We start from the raw sequence: 21,628 nt of genomic DNA, 5'->3' as shown, positions 1-21,628 counted from the left end.
TCCTAACTGAATCTACAAAGCATTGCCTAGTTTACGCTGGGAGTTGAATGCATCTGGCATTGCCAGAGCAGACCTGCCAGTCTCTTAATGTTCATAAGGAATACAGGGAGATGAAAATCCAAAAGCTGTTTTAGGCCTTAGAGTTTAACTTATGGCCCGAGGAGTCACTGGAAAGAAGATGGAAACAGTGGCAGCTGAGAGAAACTGGCTTTCCCTTCTTTTGCTGTCTATAATCATTTTACAGACCCCCAAAATGATGGAAGAAGAAGGGAGCTTAGAGACCATTTAGCTGAAGCATACTTAACTTAGGGAATCCTGGGCCTCTAAGCAGTCTGTGGATGGGTCTTAGAAGGTCTGTGAAACTCTGGAACTTATAAAGAAACTGTGTCTATCTGTGTCAACACGTAGTGTGATGTAACGATAAACATAGGCTTTGGAGCCAACGACCTGGGTACTCAGCGTGGCTCCATTCTTTACTAGTTCTATTGTCTTGACCAGTCACTTACTTCCTTGTCCTCCTATTTTCAAATGTGGAACATACTTTTTAGGGCTGTTGTGAGAAGGAAATGAGTTGCTGTATGGAAAGCATTTAGAACAGTTGCGTAGCAAAGTCTAAACAACGTTGCCATCCTCATCATCATCTCATTGTCATCTTTATCATCATCATCTCATCAGATTCTCAAAGGGGCCCATGAACTCCAGAAAGATTTATGAACCACCCATGTAGGCCAAATCTCCATTCAATATGAGAACTTGGATGTGTTGTGATGAGACCCCCAAGGGTTACTGAGAATGGCTGAGCTAGGGCCAGAATTAGCCTTCTGCTGCCAGGCCTTCCCTCTCACCATGGCATCTGGTGGACACAGGGTGAGGTTTTCACCAGGTTCAGGAAGCTCTATTCACAGTGTCCCTACCTAGAATTTCCACTCACTTGAATTTCACCCAGCTTCTTCAGTGAAGAAAATCCTAGCATGACTTCCCTTAAACACTGAATTTCCTGTTACATAAAGTTTTAAAAGATTCCAATTTGATTCCTCAAAAACAGCTCATATCAGAAGTATAAATAGATGACTGTAAATCTTAAAATTCACAGACATTTTCTCCATGAAAGTTATTACCAAATGTTTCTGTTTGATTTCATAAATAACTATGGCATTGCACTTGAAGAGTTAATTCCCCAGAGTGAGACTTTGAGGCAAAAAGATATCTGGAAGCTATTAGTTCAAAAGTCACACTTGGGGCCTTGGACAAATAGATGTTGACTGTGAAATATGTGGCAGGAAGAGGGGCTGAGTTGTCAAACCTAGCTCTGGGCATCAGATATGTCATTTCACCTCTTTGGGCCTCTGTTTTCTCATTTACAAGATAAGGAGACTGAAGGACATGATCCCTTAGGACCCAGCTCTAACATTCAGAATTTAAACAAGCGCTCCAGTAGTACTTTGATTTGGGTTGCGTTTCAATTACCGGCTTTACCACTAGGAGGCACAAGAAGACAGGGTGACTTAGGGCGTTAGCCCAGCGTGGGGAATAAAGGCCTTTTTGCTTATGGAAAGCATTCAATATGCTTTTCTTTCAGAACTTCCCTGTCCACTGCTTTATTAACCAATATTTAAAATGAGTTTGTAACGAATCACTTCCCCCTTTGATTTCCATATGCTAAAAGATCTGAGCTGTTTCCCCTCATCGGTTATGAAAGTTCCGCTGGTTCAAGTCAAATCTGAGGCTTGGCCACAGTGTTCATTAGGCATTCAGTAAAAGAGCAAGTAAAAAGGCAGTTTCTAAAAATATGTTTATGAATTAGAGATATTGTTCTGAATGGCAAAATTGATGCTCCACCCCCAGATTCCATTCTCCGTAGAAGCCAGAAGTCACCCTTCTCCAGGGTGGGGGTCATCCTTGGGTTGATAAGAAGCAGAGGCTCAGGCTTGCTTCTTCCTCCCCTCCCCATCCCTTGCCTGAGGCTGCCTGGGATGTGCTTCCGGGAGTGGGGACTCAGCCTCCCTAGGCTACTTTAGAACTGGCACCAAATCAGAAAGTGGAGCTTTTCCTGGTGGTGATTCAGGCACTCCTCCCAGTGAGGGCTTTTTACGAAGTTTGAACAATTCAAAATCACTTCTTAGACAAACATTAGAAACAATTCCTCAGGCTTTACAGTCTTAGAATTTCAGGGAGGAGAGCCTGGATAAAAATTCTGAGATAGGTGTAAGATCACTGTACCTTGTGTCTTCTATAACTTCATCTATCAGCTTCAGCCACAATTCAGCCAGCTGGTTTGCAGGAATTTTACCTTGTATCCCTGATTTTAGAGCCTCTATATTTGTTTGCTGAAGAATTTGAAAAGAGAGGAAATAATTGATAATTGTTTATTATGCCATTATACCTTTTCATATAGTTTAACCTTTGAAATCATGTAAATATTGTTATATATTCAAAAAACAAATAAAACAAAACCAGCAAAGATAGGAGAGGGAACCCTAAAGTGGAATATAACCAGAAATAAAACAGACCTAATTCCATTTCAGATGAATAACATAATTATACTAAACTAACCCAAGTAACTTTTGGAACACAGTATTTTGACCATGTACTCTTTGTTAAAAGGCAAAAATAAAAAATAAAAAATAAAAAATAAAAAAAACAAACCCATAAACATATTGAACTCTAATTAGTAGGCTTATTTTTCACAGTGGTTTACCTACAGATTTTAGGATTGAACCAAGGAGCAAATATATTGAGGATAACGAAGGCCAGATTTCTCACTGCTGGAGAAGAAAGTTAGAGATACAGAAACACGGAGGACTAGAATAAACCTCGTGGTACTGGACTGGAATTGGAAGTATCTTTATGAAGTCATGGCTTTTAATATATTGATAGATATAGAAATAAATAGACATGTGTGTGTGTGCAAATTCGTTTGCCGAGAAGGCCTAGAAGCAATGATATTTCAGTAGTAGTGAGCACTCTAGTACCCAGATCTTGTTTCTAAAATGCTATTCCCCACTCAAAGGAAACAGTTGCTTGGAGAAATGGCGATTTACAGACTGGGGCAGAGAAAGTACGAGATAAGCTCAGAACATGTGGTTCTATCCCATTGAGCACCTGCCAACAGAGAAGCTGAAGAAAAGCCTACCATGAGTATCAAAAATCCCAATCAGGGGATAGGGAAAGCCACCATCCTGTCCGCATTAGGCAGCTTGGTCAGTGGAGGGAGCTGATAAGAAGAACCAGGGTGAAAACTGCTGAAGAGCATCGCAAATGCAGTTAGAACACAGGTGCAACTAATTCTCCACCAATGCCTTTGAGATGTACATTGCCTATCAACTGCAACTTTATTTTAGGGACAGTTACGATTAAGTCATTTTAAACCTATAGTTATCCTCCCAGATTGCCTTTATAATGTAAAATATTCCACATTTTGCCATAGAGTTTTAGATCAAGTATACTCCTAAAACCCCATATGTTTTGGTCCAGCCCTGGTAGAGATTAGATCTTTAAAAAATTAATATTAACATAATTTGGAAACCAAAGCACCAAAGCCAGATGGATTTTATCACTACCTGACAGGAGTAACTTGGTGTGTATATATATATATATATTTTTTTTTTAGACAGAGTCTCACTCTGTCCAGGCTGGAGTGTAATGGCGCCCTCTTGGCTCACTGCAACCTTCGTCTCCCAGGTTCAAGCGATTCTCCTGTCTAAGCCTCCCTAGTAGCTGGGATTACAGGCACACATCACCATACCCAGGTAATTTCTTTTGTATTTTTAGTAGAGATAGGGTTTCACCATGCTGACCAGGCTGGTCTCTGCCTCCTGACCTCAAGTGATCGCCCACCTTGGTCTCCCAAAGTGCTGGGATTACTGGCTGAGCCACTGCACCTGGCCAAGTAACTTGGTATTTTTGCTTAATTAGAAATATCCCAAACATATCCCCTTCTCCTCGCCAATCTAGTTGACCAATGTCAACTAGACGAATAATCACAGATATCATATATATGCAGTTTGCACCAAAGGAAATCCCCAACCTCCAAACAAAAGAAGTTCCTCTAGTCTGCAGCAAGAGTGGAATGTGTCAGACATTGGTTCCTCTAAGCTACCTCTTCCTGCAGTGGAGATTTCCACTGCAAAGTTCTCAAGAGTTTTATATTGCTATTGGAATGAACCATTCTCCACACAAAAATTAAGGCAGAAACTATGAGTTCCTATTCCACCCCCACTCCTACCTTTTTCATCCTCCCCTCTTCCACAGTAAAAAAATTTTTATCTGGGCATATGCCTGCCCAGGCATAAGACTACATTTTCCACCTTCCTTGGAGTCACATGTGGCTGTATGACTGGATTCTGGCCAGTAGAAAGTGAGTAGAAATTAGGAATATGACTTCTGCATCTTTCCCTTCAAGTGAAAGGCTGATGTCATCTTTTCCCCACTGTTTACCACCGCTCCCCTCAGGCTGGAGGGCAGATGTAGTAGTGAGTTGCCTCTACCATGCAGACAATGATAACTACTGAGTGATGGCACAGCAACCCGGGGGTAAGAGCCTGGGTCCCCAATACCACTGAACCTCCATACTAACTTAGGACCATCTACCTCCACTTTTCCTAGAGACATTGCTCTTACCTTATTGATCACTGTATTGAGCACTGTTTTGTGTTATAGTGGCCTGGCCTGCATCCTAATACCTAATTCACCCCGCTTGGTGAAAAGGAAATGCAGAAAAAGAGAAACTTACCAGTCGTTCTGCCATAACTAGGAGAGTGTTCACCGCATCCAGGCGATGACTAATATCCTCCCAGTATGAAGTCAGGGTAACAACCGGCTTGGTGTGGGCCCAAGGCAAGTAATAATAGTAGTTCCCTGGTATAAAACATGGGGGGTCAATGAACACTGAACACTTAAAATGACAGCATGTTTATTAAAGAGATGTGCAGACTGAGCTGCTGATTAATCCACAGGCTTAGGGAATAGCTTGAGGTGATCTGGTGCTTTAATTTGACTCAATTAAGCAATTGAAGACTAGGAAGCTCTTTTTCATTCAGTCTGTTCTGAAATTTTCTCTGAGACATCCTAGTAGACAGAGCACAGCAATCTCAGGATCGTTTAGTGATTCAGGGCCACACATCTGAACATCAAAGATGGTTTCCTAACATGGCAGCAGAAAATACAGACAACACAGGAAGCTAGACTGAACATGTTAGTCCCTAAAAATTGTTATTCTAAATAAATGTTTTTGTTGGAAGTGGGCAAAAGGAAAGAATTTCCTGTTCTTTGAAAGCTTTAGCTGGCTACATAGGGTTTGGTACTAGAGCCTTACTGTGATTAAGAATTATTAGCTGATATTTTCTAGGATGTCTTATATTTTAAAACTGATTGTACAAAAATTAAGTTAAAGCTCTGGCAATGCTGTTGGGAAATTTGATCAGTATTCCTCTCTCCCTTCTCTGTACTCTCAATTTGCTGACAGTTTTATTGGAAATTCTCATACCTTGCTTTCTATTATGATTTATTTTTATAGACTAGAATGTAAGCTCCTTAAAATCAGGAATCATTTCTCACCCATCTTTGTTCAAATACAGCTATTTAATCCTCACATCAACTCCGGAGAAGACAAAGAAACTGAGGGTTAGAATTCAGTGATGCGGTTAAGGTCACAGGCTGGTGAGTGACAGAATGAAGATCAGAAGCATGGTTTCCCAGTATCTGAGCCAGAGTCCCATTCATTTCAACTACTCCACCTAAGAAAGATTTGGGGCTTTGTAGGGGTAGAAGCTGCTTTGGAGAGCTCAGTACTTAGCACAATGGCTACCTTGGGGTCTTACATGGCAAAACCAATGTTAAAGCTGGCTGGGGAGAGGGTGGCATTGGGGTTCAACCTCTGGCAATGGGACCTGCAATTTCTTGGGTTTGGCCAGTCTTTAAGGTGCCTGAACCCCAACCATACTCTCTTCCTCATTCAACCTTTTCCTTTCCACTAACCATAGGCTGGGGAGAACAGTGCCAGAGGGAAGACACAGTGCTTGCTTCCAGTCCCGTGGTGCACCCACTGTAAACTTGCAGAGGAGAAAACGGTTAGTGCCAATCTTACCATCAAATACAGCACGACTGTATTGAGTTGTTGACGCCAAAGGTTTACAGGTGGTGTCAAATTTGTTGCCATAGTTCCCAATGCTGACTTCAAACTGAATGGCCTCACCAACATCTTGCAACATGGTGGCCGAATGAAAAACGGCAGACAGGCTGTACTTCCGCCTTCGCTGGTATTTCTATAAAGTATGAGCAGACATAAGGTTCACTGAAAGGCCTTTTGTCCTTATTTATATGTGGATTTCTAGCAGATGCAATTCTAAACCTAATAAGTAGTGCTGAATTAAATGACAGGGGAGAATGTTCTTGGACCCAGCAGTTCCTCTTGCGCTCATACAAGTGAGCAAAGATAGAAGCACTAGAATGTCCCTTGTGGCATTGACTGAAATGGAGGGAAAAAAATGAAAATGGTACACACATCTTTCAGTAGGCCACTTGTTAAACAAGTTATGTTACATCCATAAAATAGAATGAAAGTTCATAAAAAGACTTAAATAGATCCATATGTGCAACCATGACAAGAGTATTTTTTGGGTTGGGCGCAGTGGCTCATGCCTGTAATCCCAGCACTTTGGGAGCCCGAGGTGAGTGGATCAGTTGAGGTCAGGAGTTCAAGACCATCCTGGCCAACACGGTGAAACCCCTTCTCTACTAAAAATACAAAAATTAGCCGGGCATGGTGGTGCACACCTGTAATCCCAGCTACTTGGGAGGCTGAGGCACGAGAATCACTTGAACCCGGGAGACAGAGGTTGCAGTGAGCCAAGATCATGCCACTGCATCTAGCCTGGTTGATAGAGCAAGACTGCATCTCAAAAAAAAAAAAAAAAAAAAAAAAAACAAAACAAAAAAAAAACAGTATATTTTAAGTAAATCTATTAAATAGATATTTTAATATTGGCATATTCATAAAGAAGGTCTGGAGGAATATAACTCAAATTGTTAACAGCAGTTATGTTGGAGAAGGTAGAGAGATTATGGCAAACTTTACATTCTAACTTACACATTTTTAATGATTTTGAATGAAATATTAATTTTCATTTTTCTTTTTTTTTTTTTGAGGCAGGGTCTTGCGCTGTCACTAGGTTGGAGTGCAATGGCACAATCAAGGCTCACTACAGCCTCAACCTCTTGGGGGCTCAAGTGATCCTCTGGCCTCAGCCTCCCAACTAGCTGCGACTACAGGTGTGTGCCACTGCACCCAGCTAAAGTATTAATTTTCTTTTTTTTTTTTTTTTTTTTTTTTTTTTGAGAAGGAGTCTCGCTCTGTCGCCCAGGCTGGAGTGCAGTGGCCAGATCTCAGCTCACTGCAAGCTCCACCTCCCGGGTTTACGCCATTCTCCTGCCTCAGCCTCCTGAGTAGCTGGGACTACAGGCACCAGCCACCTCACCCGGCTAGCTTTTTGTATTTTTTAGTAGAGACGGGGTTTCACCGTGTTAGCCAGGATGGTCTCGAACTCCTGACCTCATGATCCGCCCGTCTCAGCCTCCCAAAGTGCTGGGATTACAGGCTTGAGCCACCGCGCCCGGCCAAGTATTGATTTTCTAATCACAAATAACAATAAAGATTTTAATGTCAGATATAAATAAAAATAGGGAAATAAGGTAAATTTATTTTATTGAAATGGAAATCAAACCTTCCTTTTCTTTTTTTTTTTCCTGAGACAGTCTCACTCTGTCACTCAGGCTGAAGTGCAGTGGCACAATCTTGGCTCACTGCAAGCTCCGCCTCCAGGTTCATGCCATTCTCCTGCCTCAGCCTCCGGAATAGCTGGGACTACAGGCACCCTCCACTGCACCTGGCTAATTTTTTGTATTTTTAGTAGAGACGGGGTTTCACCGTGTAAGCCAGGATGGTCTCGATCTCCTGACCTCGTGATCCGCCCTCCTCAGCCTCCCAAAATGCTGGGATTACAGGCATGAACCACCACGCCCAGCCCCAAACCTTCCTTTTTCTTTTTAAATTACTGGTTTACTGAGAGAGTCGAAGATAGGATCAACAATAACCACACTGAGTACCTACCAGCCTACCAGAAATGACCATGAGCCCTTCAGGCCTTCCTTCATGGGCACATAAAATCTCTTGAATCCATATCCTGCCCCAAATCCTTGCTCAGCTGGCATATCTCCTTTATGAGACATATTCCCACAGATCTTCAGGCACTGTGCCTTCTTTTGGCAAAGAGCCATGCAATGGTTTAGGTTGCTGTGTTTCATTATGTCCTGTGCATTCTGCCATGCAATACTATCCGCATCCTGCGTCTATTCTAGAACTCTGATGGTACCCAGTCTCTGCTTTTAATTATTTTGGGTATATACCCAGAAGTAGAATTTTTAATTCTTTTTTTTTTTTTTTTTTTTTTTGAGACGGAGTCTTGCTCTGTCGCCCGGGCTGTAGTGGAGTGCAGTGGCCGGATCTCAGCTCACTGCAAGCTCCGCCTCCCGGGTTTAGGCCATTCTCCTGCCTCAGCCTCCAGAGTAGCAGGGACTACAGGCGCCCGCCACCTCGCCCGGCTAGTTTTTTTTTTGTATTTTTAGTAGAGACGGGGTTTCACCGTGTTAGCCAGGATGGTCTCGATCTCCTGACCTCGTGATCCGCCCGCCTCGGCCTCCCAAAGTGCTGGGATTACAGGCTTGAGCCACCGCGCCCGGCCCAATTCTTTTTTTTTTTAAGACTGTGTCTCGCTCTTTCGCCCTGGCTGGAGTACAGTGGTTCGATCTTGGCTCATTGCAACTTCTGCCTCCCGGGTTCAAGTGATTCTCCTGCCTCAGCCTCCCAAGTAGCTGGGATTACAGGCGTGTGTCACCACACCTGGCTAATTTTTGTATTTTTAGTAGACACGGGGTTTTACCATGTTGGCCAGGCTGGTCTCTAACTCCTGACCTCAAGTGACCTGCCTGCCTTGGCCTCCCAAAGTGCTGGGATTACAGGCATGAGCCACCGTGCCTGGCTGGAATTTTTAAATTTTTGAGGACTGTTTTAAGAACTTCTGACAGTGACTGAAGCTTGTGGTCTTGAAGAACCCCTGAACATCCTTCTATTACAGAGTCTCCATTTTGGTTAAAGGAGTTTTTGACATGGTATAATAAAACCCTCCAATAGGGTTTTGTCAAATCCCCTCTAGGCCTCAATCTTTCTAAAAAGTCTTCCTAAAACATTGGTTTGCAACCTGAGCTGCACATTGAATGACCTGAGGAAGCTTTAACCTGGGCATTGTGAGTCTAAAAGCCTCCCTAGCTTAGTCCACTGTCACCTTGATAGAGGAGGAATAGGGGAGCATGCCACTTATCAAGAGCTCTGCTCAGCTACCCACAGCTAAGCCCCCTGGAATACCCATGGTCCAGAATGATGTGGAAATTCTGGGTTTGAGCTTAAATTGTGTCAAAATGAAAAAGTAGGAAGTTATTTGGATTAGTCAGAACTATATACAATATAACTTCTTCTTTGTAAACCAACTAGCATGATAGGAGAAAAGGGAAGGAGCTAAAAATAGGACACATAATTTGTGACCCGAGTCAGGGCCCAGGAGAAAATGGCCGGTATTTAAGCTGGAGCCATCTGTTAAGCCAGGGGCTGCACAGGATGGAGAAGGTTCATGGGGAGGCTCAGAGGTGTGGTGGGAACTACAGGGATGATACTGCAGCTGGGCCGGCTCTGCCCTGCAGGCCTCCACATGGCCAGGATTCCATTAGAACTCTGTGGATACTCTCATGCAGAGCCTGCAAAATGACCCACAGAATCCCTGATAGGACCCTCCCTGGAGAGTCAGAGCCCTAAAAGCAATAGTTTGGGCTTCTGGCCATCAGCACAATTCCCAACAGAGAGGGAACACACTGTGAGCAAGCTGCTGAAGACAGAGCAGCTCCCGGGATTACCAGGCAAGCCAAGGCTCCAAGAAGAGCACCTCCACCATCTGCTCACCCGCCCCAGAGCCAGGCTACCCTCCATGATTCAGGCAGCTGAGAATTCTGCTGCTCCCTCAGACCTTTCCCACTTCCTCTCTGCCCTCAGGGCACAAAGAGGTAGCGCGGGGAAGGAACAACAAACACCATTCAGAGAAGAGCAGAGCCTGGGACAAGACCTGCCTACAACATGAGAAAATTAAAGAATATAAATTGGGCTGGGTGCGGTGGCTCACGCCTGTAATCCCAGCACTGGGGGGCCAAGGCCAGTGGATCACCTGAAGTCAGGAGTTCCAGACCAGCCTGGCCAACATGGTGAAACTCCATCTCTACTAAAAATACAAAAAATTAGCCGGGCATGATGAGAGGTGCCAGTAATCCCAGCTACTCGGGAGGCTGAGGCAAGAAAATCACTTGAACCCAGGAGGTGGAGGTTTCAGTGAGCCAAGATCATACCATTGCACTCCAGTCTAGGCAACAAGAGTAAAACTCTGTCTCAGAAAAAAAAAAAAAAAAAAAAAGAATATAAGTTGTAGTCTATTGGACTCAGGTGGGGTTAAGGGCCTTGGGACTCTCTTTCTGATCATCAGTGACTAGTGCACCTTGTAGATAAGGTGGTATAAAGTTTCAGCAGTCGATTTCGAAAAGGAGGTGATTTCTGTCAAGCAAGATATCGATAAGAGCTAAGAGTTCTTGAAAGTGGCTGTGGACACACAAGGCATGGGACACTAAAGGTCAGTGACAAGGAGATCAGGTACAAGTGAACACTGCCCAGCATGCCACCTTCGGTGTGTCTACTAAAGGGAGCTGACACCTGATGGAGCAGCTGGAAGAACCTGAAGGTGCTGTTTCTAGCAATATTTTTGAGCCCTTAATGTGGGCCAGGCCAATGAGAGCTCTCAAGGAGATTGTAGTTGAGTAGGAGGGAGAATGCAAGTGCATAGAATGCTCCCAAAATACATTCAGTCACATCTAAGGAGACTGGCGAAAGAGGAGCAGGGAGAAAGCAGTCCAACAACAGACTCTTGATCCTGGAGACCAAAAAAAAAATGGGGTCCTTTAGTGGCAGGGCAGAGGCTCCAGAAGCCAGCAGGTATTAGAACAACACTGGGTTGGCAACACTTGATCTTCTATCTGCCTGATTCTTACTATGGAAGTGGCCAGGCTGAACCTGCTGCATCCCTCCTGCACTGCAGCCTCTACTGACCAGGCCCACCGGGAGCAATAGCTCAGTTCTGCTTTAGAAAGATGGGGAGCGCTTGGCTCTTTGGCAACAAAGTTGCCCGTTTGTTGCAGCCTCTTTAGCTTTACCAAAAAATTTTGTTAGCTGCACAACACCCAGAACAGAGGACCTTTGAAGACGGACAAGGGTCATGATCATGTTGTAGGTTGACTGCATTCATTCATTCAGTCCTTCTGGCAGGTGCACAGATCTGCTCTTTTCACTCTCTCCTAGGGCCCCTGGTTGCTTGAAGTGTGGCTACATCTTCAGAGTCCCCATTTCTCTCCTATTCTGTAACGCTGTTAGGTTTTTAAAATTTTTGCTTCATTTCACTTTTGATTTTATTAAATTTATTTAATTAAAAAGATGAGCTGGCCAGGCGCGGTGGCTCAAGCCTGTAATCCCAGCACTTTGGGAGGCCGAGACGGGCGGATCACGAGGTCAGGAGATCGAGACCATCCTGGCTAACCCGGTGAAACCCCGTCTCTACTAAAAAATACAAAAAACTAGCCGGGCGAGGTGGTGGGCGCCTGTAGTCCCAGCTACTCGGGAGGCTGAGGCAGGAGAATGGCGTAAACCCGGGAGGCGGAACTTGCAGTGAGCTGAGATCCGGCCACTGCACTCCAGCCTGGGCCACAGAGCGAGACTCCGTTTCAAAAAAAAAAAAGATGAGCTATTTTGCTGTCTGTGTTTAATTATTCAGAGCAAAGAAAATGAATTCTGTTTTGTTTACCAGTCAATAAAAAGTTCTTCTTTTATTCTGTTGACATACACTGTGGGCAATATATATTGTTGACTTTTTTTTTGCTTTTACACTAAATTAATGAAATAAGCTTCTTTGCCTGTATGTGTTTAACTATTTGCAGTGAAGGAAACTAATTTTGTTTTGCACTCCAGTTAATAAAGCATTTTAAAAATATTTTCTTGGGTCTCTTTCTCAAGAACTTCTTCCTGCAGCTACAGTTGTTTAAAACAAAGAGGAGCAGCATGAACTTAAATTACATTCTGGTGATGGAACAAAATAAAGAGGTACCATAATGGTTGACTGTCCATGGTGGCATTTGTGCATAACCCTGAATTCCAACCAACATTTCAAGAACCAACTCCAATCTGTAACTACTCAAGTCAAAAACCACCATGTGTCTCTACGGAGGCCTCCAAGTGGTTTCTGGCTACTCTCTTGCATGATCCTGGCTGTAACTAGCATGGAAACAGCCCCTTTTCCCACTCTCCCTCACTTTTTTTTTCCTTTTCTTAATTTTTCCTCAAGATCTATTGTAATTCCTGGACTTCAGAGTAGATCATGTTGTGGAATAGACAGAAAGACTATGACCAGGACCTTATTGACTTTTGTCCTTAACTAGTAAAAAAACAAAAGAAATGATCATCTTTGCTGTAATAATTCATGGGGGAGAACTATTTCTTTTTCCAGTGTGAAGTTACACGGATGCCCCGTGGCTTGCTGCTGTGGCAATGCTAGGTTCCTTCCTGAGGCTGTGAGGTGTAGAGAGGGCAGTCTCAGGAGCCTGCTCCTTTCCTCTCAAAGGAGGAGACAGGAATGAAATTAGTACAGCTCAAGCACTGGACCATGGATGTTTCAAACATGTGAAGCCTGGGGAATCCAGAAGACTGCTTTGGATGCTAACCTCCTGATATAGCTGTCTTCTGGAGTCAATGAGCAAGGCCATATTGCTCTGGGGAAGAAGGGATAGTTTCTGTTAAAGGGCATGGCTATTCTCCCTGTCAATCATCCTGCAAAGGGAGCTGATATAACAGGCAGACATCGGATAACTAGAGGGAAAAGGCCCAGGCTCGCTGGAGAACTCATGGCAGTTGGGCCTGGACTCACATGAAGATGTGTTCTGGGCACCACGGGAGTTTGGGGAGAGCATGGAGAACCCAGTCCTGCCACAAGGAGACAGGCTGTGAGTAGACAGGAAAGCTGACTGTCAGGGACCCAGAACACCAGCCTGACCCTATGAGCTTTGAAAATAGCCACATTTTGCAACCACATTGTCACCCGTTTTACTGTATTTTCTTATTCTTATCCCAAAAACTGAAAGTGAAAGCTTTTTAAAAGTTGCTGTTTGGTTTCTGCTGTAAAGTGGGGAAATCAGGGCAGGGCCTATCCTGTGTGCTTGGAACAGAGGGTGACAGCAGCCTGGGGCAGTTGGGGGGCTGGCGGTAATTTGCAACCCAGCAAGGAGGGCCTCAGACAGACAGGTATCCATGAGCTGGCTGTGCTGGCAAACGATTCAGATTTGTGCAACACACGGACATCGATCTGGATTCTCAGAAATGGTTGGGGAAGTCAACTGGGAAGATTTCCTGTCTTCAAGGAGGAAGCAGGGTTCACAGCCATTGCAATGTGAGCCCTCAGCACACCTGCTCTCCCATGCTGGGAAGCCTGAGGCCCACCAGCCACCTCTGAAAATGGAAATGAGTAGTGGTGGCACCTATAGCTCTTGGTGCCAGCAAGAAGTGACTGTTACGGCCACTTCCCCATGACCCCCAACACTAGTTAGCAAACAGGTCATTCAGTTTGTGCAAAAACCGTATCAGTGCTCTTGCCAGTTTTCAATAGGGTATTAACATCTCAAAGGATGAAGCAATTCTCATAGGGCTGTTGTAGAAACATCCAGATGAGTGCGTTCATTGTGAGTTGGGTTGCCTTCCAACACCCCCAGCTACCCCTTCAGTCCCTGGAGGTCTCCTTTTCTATACCATACATTATTCACACTCTAACATTTACCTCAACAACCAGCAGGTCATCATTTGCAATGGGCTCAAGCTTTTTATCTGGTGGTGTCTTCTCAAGAAAAGTGACTAATTCAACCAAGATCCTGCCTCTGTAGGCAACTCCTTCCCCCTGAAAGGCAATAATCCAGGATTATTCCTCTAGGTAGCAATAGCAAAAAGAATTGTGTCTCTAGTCAGGCTAATACAACTGCAAAAAGTTTCTCCTTCCCATGGCCCTAACCTTCAAAATGAATCAGTCGGCAACTCTCCCAGCTGGATTCAGGTCTCTGGTATTTGAAACAAGAGCCACTGGTTTTAGGACAGATCTCAAAGAGCGCCTTGGGATGCCAGGGCTGAAAAAGATCTTAGCTATGACCAAGGTCAGAGGCCTTCAAACCATGCTCTAGCTCCAGAAGGAGGTTGCGGAGCCTGGGAGGTAGGAGGTAGATGGGGCTCTAAGTCTCCCTTCACCGTACTTTAGCAGGAAAGCTCTGCATTTTTCTGTGTTAACTTGGTCGCCTTTCTCCTCTTCTCAGAATAGGGAGGCTGCCATGTTGGCACCCAGGGCAAGTCTCAGAATAGCCAGGAAGTAAAGGAGGAAGATGTAGGAGGAAGATGTTCTGGGTGCAGCTGAGCATGAGAATGAAGAGCGGCTACTCCTCCCACCACACCCAGCAGTGCTGGCAATAGAACCTTCTGGAAAGGATGGGAGGGCCCCCATCACCACAGCCAGTCTTTTACCCTTCCCCTCTCAGGGCTTTTTCTCTCTAGCTTGGTCCCTTTCTTGAGCCTTGGAGATACCTAAAAGACATTTGGCTTCTGTTGTAGTAAAAAGAGCATTTCCCATCTCTGGGTTTCAATGTCTTCATCTATGAAATGAAAGGATTGATCAGATCAAGGGTAATAAAGGGTTTCAGGGAGCATGTCACTGCCTAGTGCTTGGTAAATTCCTGGAATATGATGTTGAAAAGAATTCCAAGGCAGCACAGGGGCTTATTAGGAAAGAGAGCCAGCATTGATTATTGATGTCTACCATAAGCATAGAAGTTGGGGGAAATGGCCATTGGCCATCCCCCAGTGAGATCATCTCCATAATCTTTTCCTATCTTTGCATTCTAAGTCTTAGGGAGTATGAAACTTCTATCCTGCAATACTTGATCAGACATTATAAGAAGAAATAATCACATTAACCAATGCTGATTCATAGCCACCTTAATTGAGAAACCAACCTTTCCAGTATTCAGCTCATCATAGGGGTCTGGGAATCCTGTGTACTCTCTGGGGCTTCCGTAAAGATTCAGGTAACAAGGTCCAAATGTTGGAACAAAGCCTACCTCTGTTTCTCCTGTGTTTACTGAGAGAGAAACATCATCATTAGGTGTTAGGCTTTTAACATTCAATCTATTGAAATAAATATTAGTTATTAGTTAGTTAGGTGAGACTATTTTCCATTTTGTGAGTTAGCTGTATTAATGCAAGTTGTAAGCATCATGAGCATGAGGCTTGCCGTATTTCTCTTTTCTTATTGCTACATAAAATATTAAATAAAAACATTTGGGGATAGCGCAGGTAAACTTATTTTTATAAATATATAATGCTATTTAAATAAAGAGCAATTAGACTTTGAAGTTGACCTTCACATTTTTTGCAAGTTTATAATGGGCATTGTATTAAACATGCCATTGCCAATTGAGGCAAAAGATTATATTGTTTCGGGAAGTCAATTAAATGACATATTATATGAACTTCATTTGTTCCTCTAAAGGTGTCATTTATCTTCAGTAGTTAGTATAACTCTAGCAGATGCTGTTAAAAATACAAGATATTTTTAAATTTTATAAGTACTAATAAACTGCCTGCCTGTGGTTGTAAGACCATGTGATATTCGTAAGTGACATGAAGATTCCCATTCATTCCTTTCTATCTCTGGTGGTCATCTGATAAGCTCCTTATTTCTGCTACCTGGTCTTAGCAAGACAACTTCTCAATAAAGGGCACTGAGGACAATATAATTAAATAGCTGAAAATGGGGAAACTGTGGGTGAGGCTGGGGAAATACGCCTTCAGTAGCCTGAATGGCCCCCATATGGGAGAGGGATGGACTTGTCTCCAGAAGCAGAGTAAGGACCACTGCTGGGAGTTACAGGGAGATCAGCTTTGGTTCACTCTGTATAGGGCAGAACTTTCTGTGAATTAGAAATGACAAACAATGGGACAGGCTGCATTAGGGACAATCAGAAGAAATGTTGAGGCAAAGCCTTCAGCCTATCTTTCAGCATGTTTTCAGGATAATTCCTGTTATCGATGAGGTTGACCAGATCATACCTATGGCCCTTTCCAACTATATGCTTAAAACTAAGGGAGAAAGATAAATATGGAGCAGTGTCATCAGAATGATGCCCATTAATAAATAATTTACCTAACCCTATAGACATGTACTGAACAATCATTTTCATTATGTGAGGCTCTCTGCATGTTTAAGTGGGCGTGTACACATTTGTGGGGAGATAGAAATCATGGACACAGGCAGAAAAGAGCTGAATAGCAATCTCAGTGAAGACAGCAAGAAAAAAGAAACATTTAAGATGTACAAAAGTAATGCATATGCAGCCTAAGGTTGAGACTTGGTAACACCCCAGGATGCTACATGTCACACACATTTGGAAATCTCTTATGAAACCCAAAGAGGGACCAGTAGTTTCTTCAACAGAGATTTCTCTGAATCATGTTTCATCTTGAAGACAAATGAACAGGAGGAATGACTATATACATGAGCATATAAATTGGCTTGGCTTTATCCACTGTGGCATATGGAACATTGCAAAGACGATTAATTGATCACTAATAAGCAGGGTTTGGACTTCTTTCTGTGTGCTAAAATATTTTGTTTTAGTGGAGGGATGTTGGGTGAGAACAGAGAATTAAAGCAGAGATTCATAGAGAGGAAAGGAAGTCATTTTTAGAAGTTGAATCACACACAAAAAAAGATTTTTAAAAAAAGAGAGAAGTGGAATCACAGAATATTCCAGTAAGAATGGATGTTTAAACTGTGGCACCACAGCCATGTCACATTATGGATGGGCAAGCCAAAGCCTACAGAAGTGATGCGACTTGTCAAAAGTCCCACAAACTGGCAGATTTAACTCCAGACCTTGAGTTTCAAAGCTCAGAAAAGGATACCCTCCACTACCCCATCCATTCCTTTGGTCTAACCTCACCTCTCCTCCACCTGGTTCCCATGAGTGACTGTGCTGTTATGTGTATTTGCTTTTTGTTAAAGATCCCCAGGGATTGAAACACAAATTGTCAAGAATGATCCACTGCATATCAGCTTAATGCCAGGGGCTTAATTATTTTTGTCCAACAAATCTCTTCTCTGGTATGTTACCCCTTTGACTTGTTTCATGGCGCATTAACAGAAGGAATCTTCCTTCTATGTGCTCACATCGTAGTGTAGTCTCCTGGGAAACCCATTCTCTAGGCCAGGCATGGTGGCTCACGCCTGTAATTCCAGTACTTTGGGAGGCCGAGGCAGGAGGATCACCTGAGGTTCAGGAGTTTGAGACCAGCCTGGCCAACATGGTGAAACCCCGTCTCTACTAAAAATACACACACACACAAAAAATTAGCCAGGCGTGGTGGCAGGTGCCTGTAATTCCAGCTACTAGGGAGGCTGAGCCAGGAGAATCACTTGAATCCAGGAGTTGGAGGTTGCAGTGAACCAAGATCATGCCATTGCACTCCAGGCTAGGCGACTTGAGCAAAACTCCGTCTCAGAAAAAAAAAAAAAAAAAAAAAAAAAAAGAAAGAAAGAAAACCCATTCTTTCATAAGCTAAGTCTCTTCCTGCCTCCAAAGTTTCCTAATCCGTTTAATGCACCGTGGTCACATCAAACTTCCCAATATCCTTGCTGAAAAGCCTATACAAAATAAAATAAAAATCCTTTGGCCTGCCATCAAGGATTTCCTCTGACCTAGCTACAACCCACTTTCCAACAATATTTTACTTGCCTCCTTTAGCTTTTTGAATCCCCTTCATGTTTTGGATTCCTACAAATAATTACTGTATATTTTAGTTTCTAGAACCCTACATAGCTGCACATCTCTGTGACTAAAGTATCACTTTTCAGGGGGAGTGGCAGGATTTAAGTATGTTGTATTTTGATCTCCTAAACACCTACTACTGGTTCTATCATGTGATACTACTACATAAATATTCATTGATTGGTTAAACAAATGAATAAAGGAATAAAGTGCTTGCCCATCTGCCAAGTTCACTGCAAATCTAAGGACTACTTAATATTCATATAAAGTGTGATTATAATAAAACAGATTGTTCAAAGCAAATAAGAACTGGGCATGTGTCAATTACATATTTACATGATATCACCTTATATTTGCACACAGCTTCAGAGTTTGCAAAGCTTTCCCACATGCAATATCTCTTTCCTCTCTTACCACAACCCTGGGAGATTATTGTGGCAGGGCGAATCATGCTTATCTGACAGATAATGAACCTCTCTAAACCTCAGAGTCTTCGTCTATTAGGGGAACAAAAACATCTGCCCTAGGAGAGTTGTGATGGTCAAGTATGTGACAGTATTGAGCAAACTTGCAAAAAATGACAAGTTCTGTGCAAACCAAAGGATGTGTTATGATCCCTCATTTTGGGGGGAGGGGAAGATCTTCAGGTTGCAAACTAAAAAACGTTCAGTATTTTCCAACCTAGAGAGTCACATTGATATTGGGGGAAAGTTACTTGATAAATTTCAGAACAACTGATTTAGTGCTCCATATCTCTACCTACTGAACATAAACGATAACAGAAAATGTTATATCTCACAATAAATTATTTGCAATAAAGCCAAATACGATGGTATGCATTTAGCTGAAAGCATGAGACATGGAGCAAAGCCTGGTTAGCACATTTCTTTTAAACTTAGCCATGCAGGACAACCATACGGCACTAACACAAAAATTATTACTCTAGCGAAACTATGTTGAGACAGCAAAATGTCAAAAAAAAGTTCTAAAGACAATCAATATATTCTTAATAAGATAACATTAGCTAGGAAGATCTAACAGAAAGCAAAGTTACGAAGCATAAACCTGTATATGATGCAGCCCCAGTTCCCGAAGATGAGAAATCTATATAGTAAAAATACGACTGGTTAAACAAGAAAAACACAGGCATTATGAAACAGACATTGAAAACATTAATCAAATCCAGTGCCAGGTACGTGATTTAGCAACACTAGAAAAATCCCAAATTCAGACCCAAGTCACATATGACCCTTTTGTAATGCATACAATTCTCATTGGTTAAATGCAAAATGACACCTGATTTTGTGACAACGGGCAGAACCACCACACATGAGTAACTCAATCTCACCCAGCCCCAAGGAAGCCAGGAAGCAGAAGAGCTAGCTGCCCAGGGACAGAGGGGTCCTGGTGAAGTTACCAGCATTTCACGTTTTTAATAAAACATTTATTTATCTTACGGCTTAGTTGGGACCAATATCAAAAAATCTAAGCAAAGGCCTGGAGTTTACTGCACATTATTTGATTGAAAGCATGGTTTGTTTCTTTGTGAGGGGAAAGGTGATGTTGACAGCTCATTGTTATTTTAAGACCCTGTAACCCCATGGTCTGCAGGGCTTGCAATAAGAGGCCCCAGAGACAGAAGCTAAAATTGCTTGTAGCAATCTGTTTTTAGTTCTTCTGGATGTTACCACACGTCACTAAGCAAAATGCTTATGCCACTACTTCTGAATAATTATCTTTAGATATTATTTAATGGCTTCTCATGAATAATGAATGGATTTCAGTCATCTTTACCCTCCCTCCATATAGTTCCAGCATGGTTTTTATTTACTGTAATGGTCACCTTTATGATTTTATCTATAGTCATATTGAGATTCCTGACTTGAAGAGAAGAGGCTATTAGCACCCCTGCCCTACCTCCACTCCCCTTCCTCCTTCGGCTTCTCATCTCTATCTTCCATACTTTTACACTGTAATGGGTGATGACATCTACACTTTGTTCAGAGCTTTGGTTATAGGTTAAATTTTAAAAATCAAAAATCAAAATAAATAGTGCTTACATTCTAGCAATCATATAAATCTTATTCTCTGCAGAGAAAAGGAAAGGGCTGTGATTACATTTCCTTCATTGCAGCTCCAGTGTTATGATCACTATGCTACTCAGCAGAGAACATTCAGATGGAATCTCTTTCTTACCCTCTACCATTTGCTTAAAATAATGCCACATATAACTATTTATTTTTATTCATTCATTCAAGATGGAGTCTTGCTCTGCTGCCCAGGCTGGAGTGCAGTGGCGCAATCTCGGCTCACTACAACCTCCACTTCCCAGGTTCAAGCGATTCCCTGCCTCAGCTTCCTAACTGGGATTACAGGTCCCCACCACCAGGCCTGGCTAATTTTTGCATTTTTAGTAGAGACAGAGTTTCACCATGTTGGCCAGCCTGGTGTCGAACTCCTGACCTCAAGTAATCTGCCCGCCTTGGCCTCCCAAAGTGCTGGGATTATAGGCATGAGCCACCACGCCCAGCCATGTACCTTTATATTTGTACTATATCTCTGTTCACCACCTTGTCTTCTGATTGCCTTTATTTTTTCCCCCCTTCTGGAGACAGGAAATCTATATGTTCTTCACCATATCTCTAATATCATCTTCATCTTTTAATATCTAATACTATATCTATCTATCTACATATATATATCCAGGTTCTTATTTATGTTATCCATTGCTTTTAACAATATTTTTTCAAAACCTATAAAAGACCTTAAACAAGATAAGGTTGAGAGGAACCTTGGGTTCCCCAAGACAAAATTTTGTCTCAAAGTCTCTCACTTTGTTTCCTGTGTTTAATCTCTCAATATGTTTAATCTATTGGCAATTACAATAATTTTTGTTTTGGTCACAAAAAATAAGCTGCTGGGCCGGGCACAGTGGCTCACGCCTGTAATCCCAGCACTTTGGGAGGCCAAGGCGGGTGGATCACGAGGTCAGGAGATGGAGACCATCCTGGCCAACATGGTAAAACTCTGTCTCTACTAAAAATACAAAAATTAGCTGGGCATGGTGGCAGGCACCTGTAGTCCCAGCTACTCGGGAGGCTGAGGCAGAAGAATTGCTTGAACCTGGGAGGCAGAGGTTGCAGTGAGCTGAGATCATGTCACTGCACTCTAGCCTGGGTGACAGAGTGAGACTTCGTCTCAAAAAATAAATAAATAAGCAAGCTGTTGGTATTACTGTGTTAACATTAATTTTTTCTCTTATCATCTTAACCTCTTTCCTTCATTCCCTGTTACAATTTCTGGTATATGTGCACAAAACCATAATGCCAGGTATAGCCAAGTAGTTCTCAAGAAAAGTGTTAGGAAAACTACAGAAAAAACAATGTGTTGGCTATCAGTGCTTGTGAGAATGAAGGCCTAATGCACACTATCTTAGGGAGTGAGAATTACATGGTTCATTGGCATCTGACCTTACTGTTCCTGCCAAGGGAATCAGTTGAGAAGGGAGTATTATTGTATATTTGGGTGGACTTGGGTCAATGCCACTCTAAAAAATAAGGTGATAGCTCTCTGTATTGACACAAAAATTTCATAAAACCGCTTTTGGGAAAGAAGTTTTGGATGGGAGCAAGAAAGC

At 42.8% G+C, this 21,628-nt stretch overlaps 1 protein-coding gene across 2 annotated transcripts in view; it reads right to left on the bottom strand.

Annotated features, from left to right (window-relative positions):
* Window positions 1-21,628, bottom strand: part of MYOF (myoferlin) — a 178,190-nt gene that overhangs the window by 69,907 nt on the left and 86,655 nt on the right. Inside the window, exons 17-22 of one of the 2 annotated variants that reach the window (XM_010379839.2) lie at window positions 19,057-19,095; window positions 15,178-15,302; window positions 13,962-14,078; window positions 6,086-6,263; window positions 4,733-4,857; window positions 2,221-2,327 (exon numbers count right to left, since the gene is read on the bottom strand). In XM_010379839.2, the coding sequence (XP_010378141.2) occupies window positions 2,221-2,327; window positions 4,733-4,857; window positions 6,086-6,263; window positions 13,962-14,078; window positions 15,178-15,302; window positions 19,057-19,095 (691 nt within the window). The remainder of the gene's footprint in view (window positions 1-2,220; window positions 2,328-4,732; window positions 4,858-6,085; window positions 6,264-13,961; window positions 14,079-15,177; window positions 15,303-19,056; window positions 19,096-21,628) is intronic. The other variant, XM_010379846.2, reaches the window with a different exon arrangement.

This window comes from Rhinopithecus roxellana, chromosome 11, assembly GCF_007565055.1.
Source record: "Rhinopithecus roxellana isolate Shanxi Qingling chromosome 11, ASM756505v1, whole genome shotgun sequence".
NCBI lineage: Eukaryota > Metazoa > Chordata > Mammalia > Primates > Cercopithecidae > Rhinopithecus > Rhinopithecus roxellana.
Note: the sequence above shows the minus strand (reverse complement) of the source record. Positions and strands in the feature narration are given on the sequence as shown.